Source organism: Lissotriton vulgaris, chromosome 11 (assembly GCF_964263255.1).
Source record: "Lissotriton vulgaris chromosome 11, aLisVul1.2, whole genome shotgun sequence".
Lineage (NCBI taxonomy): Eukaryota > Metazoa > Chordata > Amphibia > Caudata > Salamandridae > Lissotriton > Lissotriton vulgaris.
The window spans coordinates 122516032-122526434 of NC_141699.1; the positions used below are offsets into that span (position 1 = coordinate 122516032).

The 10403-nt window shown below is 51.5% G+C and overlaps 1 protein-coding gene across 2 annotated transcripts in view; it reads left to right on the forward strand.

The window, feature by feature from the left end:
• The window catches only part of GCN1 (GCN1 activator of EIF2AK4), a 746722-nt gene that overhangs the window by 565424 nt on the left and 170895 nt on the right, over positions 1–10403 (forward strand). For both annotated transcript variants that reach the window (XM_086942874.1, XM_086942875.1), the window contains exons 50-52: positions 4014–4127; positions 4361–4591; positions 5020–5213. In XM_086942874.1, coding sequence (XP_086799000.1) covers positions 4014–4127; positions 4361–4591; positions 5020–5213 — 539 coding nt within the window. The remainder of the gene's footprint in view (positions 1–4013; positions 4128–4360; positions 4592–5019; positions 5214–10403) is intronic.

The following is a 10403-nucleotide window of genomic DNA, read 5'->3' on the forward strand; positions in this document are numbered from 1 at the left end:
TCAGGTGCGGACTGGACACCACTGACTCGCTGGGCAGAGCGATGGCTACGACGGTGGCGATTCGACGCCACGCCTGGCTTAGGTCCGCCAACTTCTCGGCTGATGTCCAGAATACTCTCATGGACATGCCGTTCGATGGCCGTCGCCTCTTTGGCGACAAGGCAGACCACGCGCTCGAGCGCTTTAAGGACTCCAGGGCTACGGCCAAGTCCTTGGGCCTCTCGGCCCCGCGCCAGCAAGTGGCTGCTTTTCGCTCCTTTCGTGGCCACGGAAGGGGCGTCCCCACACGTGCCGCCAGCCACTCGCCGCAAACTGTCGTCCAGCGCGGCGGCGGCCGTGGAAACCGCCGTGGAGGCGGTAGGGGAGGCAAGCGGAGCCAGTCCACACCTGCCCCCGCAGCATCCGCCTCTAAACCCTCCTAGTCCGTGCTTTCCGGCCCAGGTGACGCCAGTGGGAGGCAGGGTTCGCCATCACCACTCTCACTGGCGCACAGTCACTTCGGACAGGTGGGTGCTGCAGATCGTCCGAAGGGGCTACTCCCTCCCCTTCGAGACGACCCCTCCAGCCATGCCACCGCAACACCACCGCGTGTCGGGGGATCACTTGCGGCTCCTGCGGGAGGAAGTTTCGGCCCTCTTGGCCAAGGGGGCCATCGAGCGCGTTCCTGGGCCAGAAGTAGGACGTGGTTGCTACTCCCACTACTTTCTGGTACCCAAGAAGGGCAAAGGGGGCCTACGCCCTATCTTGGACCTGAGGAACGTCAACGGCTTCCTCCGGAAGGAGCGGTTCAAAATGCTGACACTGGCTCAGGTCTTGGCTGCCCTAGACCCAGGAGACTGGATGGTAGCGTTGGACTTGCAGGATGCGTATTTCCACATCCCCGTCCTGCCGGCCCACCGGCGTTACCTGCGGTTCACGGTAGGCCTCGAGCACTTTCAGTTTACCGTGCTCCCCTTCGGCCTTACCAGCGCCCCACGGGTGTTCACGAAGGTGATGGCGGTGGTCGCAGCTCACCTGCGCAGGTTAGGGGTTTCAGTCTTCCCCTACCTAGACGACTGGTTGTTGAAGGCGGGCTCGCCCCAGGCAGTCGTCCACCACCTCCAGACTACGGCGGATCTCCTGCACAGGCTGGGATTTTCCATCAATGTGCCGAAGTCGCACCTGTGCCCCTCTCAGAAGCTCCTTTTCATCGGAGCGGTTCTCGACTCGGCGCAGTTTCGGGTTTACCCGCCCGAACAGCGAGTCCGGGATATACAGGCCCTGATCCCGGTCTTCGGGCCGTTATCCCGGGTTTCGGTCAGGTTGACGCTGAGGCTTCTGGGACTGATGGCCTCCTGCATCCTTCTGGTGCATCACGCACGGTGGCGGATGCGGGCTCTGCAGTGGGACCTGAAGTTTCAGTGGGCCCAGCACCGGGGCAACCTTTCCGACCACGTCCTGATCTCGGAGGGCACTGCGAAACAGCTGCAGTGGTGGCTCACGGACCGCGATTGGGTCAACGGCAGATCCCTCTCCCTTCCCCAACCGGAGCACGTAGTTGTGACGGACGCGTCCCTCCAGGGCTGGGGTGGCCACTTGGGAGAGGCGGAGATCAGAGGACTCTGGTCTCCGGCGGAGTCCCGGCTCCATATCAATCTGTTGGAGCTGCGGGCGATTCGTCTGGCACTGAAAGCATTCCTCCCGTCTGTCCGAGGGAGTGCAGTGCAGGTGTTCACGGACAACACCACCGCCATGTGGTACTGCAACAAACAGGGCGGTGTGGGGTCGTGGACCCTCTGCCAGGAGGCTCTGCGCCTCTGGCAATGGCTGGAACATCAGGGCGTGACCCTGGTGGTTCAACACCTGGCAGGTTCTCTGAACGCCAGGGCGGACGAACTCAGCCGTCGGTGCTCGATGGATCACGAATGGCGTCTGCACTCGGACGTGGCGCAAGGCCTCTTTCTGCGTTGGGGAGAGCCTTGGTTAGATCTATTCGCCACCGAAGAGAACGCGCAATGTCATCGGTTCTGCGCGTTGGAATTTCCAAGGCGGCACTCGCTCGGAGACGCTTTTCGTCGCGAGTGGAGCTGCGGTCTGTTGTACGCCTTTCCGCCTATACCTCTTCTGCCCAGAGTGCTGAAGAAGATCAAGCGCGACCGGGCACAAGTCATCCTTGTGGCTCCGGACTGGGCACGAAGGTACTGGTATCCCGAGCTACTCAGTATGTCAGTCGATCCCCCGGTTCGTCTGCCTCTTCAGGAGGACCTTCTGTCGCAGCAGCAGGGGACGGTCCTCCACCCGAACCTGTCCAGTCTCCACCTCCATGCATGGAGATTGAGCGGCGGCAGTTGAGGCCATTTGACTTGCCTCCTGAAGTTTGCAACATCATTCTGGCAGCCAGGCGTCCCTCCACAAAAACGGTATACGCCTGCAGGTGGAACAGATTTGTGGCATGGTGCACAGCAAAGGCTGTGGATCCTCTCAATGCCCCTCTCTCTGAGATTCTTCTCTTCCTTCTTTCTCTCGCCCAGCAGGGCTCTGCTCTGGGCACTGTCAAGGGCTATCTTTCGGCTCTTTCAGCCTTTCTGAGGCTGCCTGACCAACCCTCTTTGTTCAAGTCCCCTATCGTAAATCGATTCCTGAAGGGCATCACTCATACTTTTCCTCCTGTTCCCTTCGTGATGCCTCAGTGGGACTTGAACCTGGTTCTGACATTTCTGATGTGCGCTCCCTTTGAGCCTCTTCACAACTGTCCACTTCGCCTTCTTTCTTTAAAGACTGCCTTCCTGGTAGCCATCACCTCTGCCAGGAGAGTGAGTGAGCTCCAGGCTCTCTCTTGTAAGCCTCCTTTCCTTTCAGTCCATCCGGACAAGGTTGTTTTGAGGACTAGGCCCTCCTTCTTGCCTAAGGTGGTCACGGCCTTCCACATGGGGCAGTCCATCACATTGCCCACCTTCTTTCCGCCTCCGCACCCCTCAAGAGAGGAGGAGAGGCTCCACCGTCTGGACCCAAAACGTGCGCTCTCATTCTATCTGGATCGCACACGCCAGTTCCGGGTGGATGATCAACTCTTTGTTGGGTACGCGGGCGCGAAGAAAGGGAAAGCGGTGCACAAGAGGACCATTTCTAGATGGATTATCATGTGCATCCAGGCGTGTTACTCCTTGGCAAAGAAGGAACCACCTGTTGGGCTGCGGGCTCATTCCACTCGAGCCACGGCCACTACAACTGCCTTGGGCCGAGGTGTGCCCCTGCAGGACATTTGCCAGGCTGCTACGTGGGCTTCGTTGCACACGTTTGCGAGGCACTACTGCCTGGACAGTCAAGTCCGGAGAGATGGCTACTTCGGCCGTTCCGTTCTCCAGGACTTTCTGGTGTGAATATTGGTTCGCAGACCCACCACCACGGGGATGGTATTGCTGGGGTATCTATTCTAAGGTAAGGAATCTATCACTAACGTGTCTCTTTCAGATGCACAAGTTACTACTTGTGTAACGATATATCTGTAAGAGACATTAGTTAGTGATAGATTCCTTACCGACCCACCCATCCTCCCCGTTCTGCGAACCGATATCTAGGGTTAAGGTCATCCCCTTTCAGGGCCCTAGTTTCTTGGCACCAGTGTCGGTTTTTGTCATGGCTCTGCGCTTCTGGCGCGGAAAAGCTGTGGCTAAGAACTGACGTCAGCACGCGGAGGCGGCGTCTATATACTCCGACGACGTCATCACGGCGCCCACGACGCCGACGACGGACGCGGAGCCGCAGACGACGCCTACCGACGCGCAAGGGTACTGCTACGCAAAATTTTCCGGATCCAGTCTGACGCCTGGGGATATTCTAAGGTAAGGAATCTATCACTAACTAATGTCTCTTACAGATATATCGTTACACAAGTAGTAACTTGTGCTTTAGGACAAGGATGTTTAATATTTAATAAATGTATGGTACTTGTATTCCAAGCCATTAATTTGAGTCGTTGGCCTGAATGTTTTTTTAATTTCTCCCTTTCTCTGATCTACTGCCAATATCTGCAGAAATTGGATGCTGGGAATCAGCTGGCTCTCATTGAAGACCTTCACAGGGACATCCGTATGGTGGGAAACGAGGTTAAAGGAGAGCACGTTCCAGGATTCTGCATTCCCAAAAAAGTAAGAAGGGTCATCTCTGAGATGGTTTCCCAATAACAACTTTCTCATATCGTTCACTGATGACGAGTACCTTCGCAAAAACCTGTAAATATTATCCTTATGGGGCCACTGATTTATATTCTATCTGGGCAGGATATCATATTTCGATTTGGTATAATTATTTCAGAGGATGATGCTTTCGAGTTCACCTAGGAGGATCCAGTCTAAATGTTTATTTCCCCATCTTGTCTCAGGGTGTAACCTCCATTCTTCCCATTCTGCGTGAAGGGGTGTTGACTGGAAACCCAGAGCAGAAAGAGGAGGCAGCCAAAGCCTTGGGGCTGGTTATTAAGTTGACATCTGCAGATGCTCTTAAACCCTCTGTGGTTGGAATCACTGGACCGCTCATCCGCATCTTAGGTGACCGTTTCAGCTGGAATGTCAAGGTGGCCCTTTTGGAGACACTGAGCCTGCTACTAGCCAAGGTAAGCTGGGATGGACTATCTCTACGTGGCAACCTTGCTTGAGAAGGAATGCATGTCATCCATAGTGCATGATACATTTTGCAAGGGGTTCTGTGTCTAGTGAAAGGAAGATTTGTTGAGCCTGGTAGTTGACCCATGTGTACAAAAAGTATGGCAGTCATGTGCAGGACGTGATAAGAAATTTGTTTTCAATATGTAGTTTGGTTGTTAAAGGATAACCTATACGTGCCTCTTGAGAGACTAGATAGCTGTGTACAGGACCTGAAGTTTAGGACTTGTAGCTATCCATGTGCCAGACTAGGACACAATACAAAACTGAGTGGAAGCTAAATCACTTTGGTTTTTTCTGTGTTTTTCATCCTGTGTTGATGCTCAGATGCTCTTGTCGCTTTGAACTTTATTATCTCGACACACTTCTTTTCTTACAGGTTGGCATTGCCCTAAAGCCGTTCCTACCTCAACTGCAGACAACCTTCACTAAAGCACTGCAGGACTCCAACCGCACAGTACGACTGAAAGCTGCTGATGCACTAGGAAAGCTCATAGCTATACACACAAAAGTGGATCCTCTTTTTGTGGAACTTTTAAATGGGATCCGGACTAGCGAAGACTCTGGAGTTAGGTATGTAATCAGAAGGTTTGGCAATCAATGCACTGATGAGTGTAGCAATGAGATGGTGGCACAGCTCTTGAAAAACAAGTGCATGAGAAAGGCTGAAACATTATTAGGAAATAAATGTTTGCAGAGTCAACAAATAATATATTTGTAATGTATGTAATGTATGTGTCTTGTAAAGCGCACTGCTGCCCTGAGGCGTTGTGGCGCTGTAGACCGCTGGGGAACCTGTCCTGGCTATCCCTGTGAAATGGTCCCTACTGGGAATGTCCAAGGTGAAACCAGGCATCCCCGGCGAATGTGGGGGGCCGTTGTAGAGATGAGGCAAGCTAATGCCCAGAGTTGCCGAGTGTGATCCCTGGTTAGAGTAGGCACCGAGGCGAGAATTATCGAGTCCGCTGACCCTGGTCCACGACCCTGCCGCGTCTGGAATTGAACCCTGGTCCCGGGCTGTTCTCTGCTTCCGGGTCTGCCGCCTCTAACCAGTGAGCCACACCTCTCTCCATTTGCATTGTGGCGCATGAAGATCTCTATATAAAGATAATTACCAGTGCACAACAGTGATTCACCCTGGTGTCAAGGCAAAAGAACATGGACATGTGAAGTCTGTGGTACTCCAGATTGTAGTCTAGCAGTAAAGACTGTGGTGCTCGATCTGAGGCTATGAATCTGTGCTGTTTGTTGCTGCTTCATTTTAAAGTGGCTGATCTATTCCAGACTCTCTCTTCCAATTATCTCTTCTAGTAGACTGATTTCTTTGCACATTGGATTTCAAAATGGTTTTACAGTTTTATTTAAAGACCAAGGATATTTGAAATGTGAAACAACCATGCTCATAGCGTGTTTGGCTGTAGATACACATATGCTGCATATTCCAGCCATCTAATTTTGAGCTTGGACATTTGCAACTTGTTTTTCTTCAAAGTCGTCTTTCTAGTCACGAGGTATGTTATGACTCCTTCCCTAGGTAGTAATGCTCATGGTCTCCATTGTTTGATTGTGTTTGCCCACCATCTGGTTCGGGGGTGTATCAGCGTTGCTCCCGGACTCAACGCATTAGAGGTTGAATGTTCGCTGCTCCGGGACTCTTTCTCTCCACTCCCATTGCTGAGAAGATTTCTATATTGACGGTCATCCCTCCTCTTCTCCCTCTACTCACTTCAGAGACCGTACCCGATGAATAAGATAATACTGGGATAAAGGCACTCCATCCACCTCAGTTGCAATGGCCAGTTGACACCCACCATTGCAACAAGTCCATGTTGAGAATCATGAATACAGTCAAAACCCAAGATCGCAAAACACGAAAAGCTTAGGCGAAGCTCCAACCCTAAGAGGGTCAGCCATCAAGCCCCATGCTTAATCCTCGGGCTTCGGTGAGCATTGAGGCAAGGCATCAGAGCAGAGACGGAATCGAGGCAAAAGCCTCAACCCCCATCGTTCTTCGAGTCTTATTGACGTCTCAGCCCTGAGACATCCAAGCACATGGCAAAGCTTAAGGCCCTGTTTAAACATTAAGGCCCAAACATTGCCGTCCACAGCCAGTTTTAAACACTCCGAAAGCCCTCCCTCGAGAAGCTTCAGCAGAAACTTGATGAAGGTAGATCATTATCCCCCCTGCACTGGCAAAATATCTGCTAACCCTGGAAAGACTTTGCCCAAGACTCCATAATGAGAAGCCCTACCCCTAAAGGCTCAAAGTCAAGGCTGCAAGCCCTTCCCCTTTTTCTACACCAACTCCACCTGCAACGTCTCACCGTACTGCACCTCCACCTTCTTTACCGCCCCATGCTTGGCACTGGGGTCAATGCAGTCATTTTTGGACACAGGCCCTATGGCCCTATTCCGCTTTAGAGGGCTTGGAAGCCCCTCTGTACAAACACCCCAAACATGCCCCATTGGAGGACTATGAAATAGAACCCCTGGGGTACCCACACCTAGAACATGTCCCTGTTAAGGGACCTCCCCAATCAGATTACACCACTGCACATCAATGGGTTATTTAGGGTGCAGATGCCTACTGTACCGTAGAAATGAATGTTATGCCTGAGGACAATGGTTTCTGGTTGAGACTCTATCCAGGACAGTGTGTCCCTCTTGTGTCTTTCAATGTTAAGGGGTGTAGGAAGCTGGCTCTGTATATACTATACCAAAGTAAGGCATAGTGTTCAGTGTCCAGGGAGACCCCAGAGGTATAGCAGAGGCTAAATTAGGTACGTACTTACAGCTCTCTTTGTGGTAGTGTGGGTGAGCAGTTAGGCTTATCCAGAGGGTGTGTTAAGCCTTTATTGTATTCACTCAATCAAGACTGATAGCATTCACTCGGAGGCAGAACCCAGACCAATTGGGTTAGTCGAAATCAGGTATACTTGTATTATTTCTAGAACCAAGCAGGACTTGGTACAGGTATGTAAAATATACTCATTTGTTCCGTCAAGCCTATGATTAACATTTTCACTTTGCCTCTCCCTCTTGCGTACTCATTCCCTTTAGCGCCATGAAACCGTTTAGTGTCCGTGCGCTCTATAAATATTTTTTACATTACATACTTTCAATTGTAAACCTTTACACAGAAATGCAGTTGGGAATGGATTTACAAATATTACAGGGTGGTAGGGTTTCAAAAAGCAGCTTAAATTAGACTAATTGCTTTTAGAATACTTTTTGATTACTTTCAGATTACAATGACTTTTTGGGGTGATAGATAACACACCAAGGATCTCACAATACAAGGTAAGTAAGACTTATTAGAATTTGCAGTTTAGTTCTCTTTTCTCCATTCAAACATCAGTTAAGCATTTTAGGCCAAAAACTTCAAGCTATGGGTAAAAATGGTTATCGGTTTTACAGGTAAGTAAATGTCTTACAAGTGGGAGTTTTGGGGGTTAGGACCAAGGTCCCCCAAGGTCAGGTAGGCTCTCAAATTGTACCACCAGCTGCACTAGGGCTATCGGGTACAGAGTGCAGGACGCCAATGGGGCTAGGGGGCACCTTGGTTGGGGGCTTCTCATGGGCAGTCTACTCTGTCTCGGGAGCCAAGCTCCTATGTTTAAGGTCTGGGCAAAGAGGATACCAGGTCTGCACCACCAGCGGCGCTGTGGTAGCTGGGTGCAGGGTGCTTGGGAGGGGTCAGGAGCTGAATGCAATCCTATGGAGGTTGCTTGTTTTGTTGAAGGCATTCAGTTCTGCTAGGGGTTTTGGAGGTCACTGGCTGCAGGACAAGTCGACTTTTGGCACAGGATCTCCGGAAACTACAGACGGGCCGGTAGGGCTGGGGTCATGTCAGTTCTTCTCTGTAGTCTCCTCTGCTGTGCAGCTTCTTCTGACCTTCATCGGTTGCAGGAATCTGCCTTCTGGGTTCAGGGCTGCCTGCTAAATATTGTATTTAGGGGCGTTTTAGGAGTATTTTGGTAGTAGTTAATGGGCTTCTGACCTTAGGGTGACTAAACCCTTGTTTCGCTCACCCCACGTGGAGGAGTGGGCACAATCCCTAATCCTGCTTGTTGAGTGCCTGTCATCTGCAAGACGGCGGACACTGACAAGTGACTTCAAATCGCCTCCCCCATCTGAGGGGTGGGGTTGGCAGAGGTGGGCACACCTTCTGAGATGTTTTAATTTTTCCCGCCTGTCTTTCCGCCGAAAGGGGGTGAGACAGGGAGGGGGTCTGCTTCTCACAGCAGGAGATGCTGGAGGTCGCGTTGCAAAGACAGCAAGGCCTTTGAAGCTTTCCTGCCACAGATGGCTCTTCCTGAGGCAACAATCTTCTAAGGGGTCTGAGAAGCCTTCCACTTCTATGGCTACTCCCCCTACTAAGGGCAAACCTAGGCCCTCCACATCCCCGAGAAGAACAATAACAAAATTACCTCAAAAGACGACTTCTGAGAAGACTTTACCTCAGAAACAGACCCTGTCGTCGACGATGCCGTTGTCGACTCCTTCGTCGATGAAGATCTCCGTCGAAGCAACATCTACGTCTACGGTAACTTTCTCTTCACATAAACCTGAGATGTTATTGTTGACAGCGTCTTCACAGTCGACGATGGTCTATTTCACTGAAAGGCCTATCTCGTCGACGAAAGAAGCTTCATCTTCCATCGTCAGGGCCCTGTCGGCGGCCAAGCTGAAGAAGATTCCGTCGACGATAGCTTCGTCGACGCCACTGTCAACGGTTGCTCCATCGCCGTCGACGAGCATCCAGTCGTCGACGAGCTCGTCTACGACTCCTGTACCGTCGCCGAAGACACCGTCGTCGACGAAGAAACCGTCGTCGACGAAACCCTCGTCGGCGTAGACAACTCAACCGTCGACGACGACCTCTTCGTCTTCTGGAGCCAAGCCCCCGTCGACGAGCCTGTTGATGGGGCCTCTGTCGACGCCGCAACTGTCTACATGTACCACCATGCAAGTTTGGTCACCGTCTACGGCTTTTACGTCAACATCGAAGCCATCCTTGCTTCAGAGACGCGGTTCTGGCCTAGAACCTTTATCGCCTCTACGCCTGTCACCTCAAACAGTACCCCTACAGGTCCCTGACAAGTTACTGGACTCTGAAGATAGTGAGGAGGATTCTGACATGAAATGTTTGGTACGGCTACAAGTCCTTCAGAATTACACATTAAATACCAAGAGGACGATCAAGATGACCAACACTCGCCTGAGCATGTGACATCACCTGGTACTATGTCCCCTCAGCTCAGATGCCAGTAGCATTGCTAACAAATATACAGCACATGCTAAATGAATATTACAGGCGTTTTCCACCGTCTGAGTCAGCGGACTCTGCGCCTCCTACACCTGTGGTGCAAACGCCCATACATGATTTAAGACCACCAAAGTCTCCTCCACCTGTAGCGTCCCATCAGCCTGAAGAACAACATTCTTCTGACGAAGAAGAGAGAGAAGAAGGGGAAGTCGATGACGGATCCATGATGTCGGAGTGGGACGATTATCGGGTCCAAACACCTTCTACTTCACCTCCGGTAACCGCTGATTCACCCCCAGTAGACGTGGGAGGATTCCATCTTCTAATGAAAAGAGCTACAAAACGCTTCCATATTGACATGGAGACTACACAGCAGGAATGCTTCCTCTATGATTTCAAGGACCAGCCAAGGAGGCAGGTTAAGTCTATACCTATTTTAGACTTCATCTGGAAAGAGGGAGTTAAAGTTGTGTCTACTCCTGCATCTATCCCTC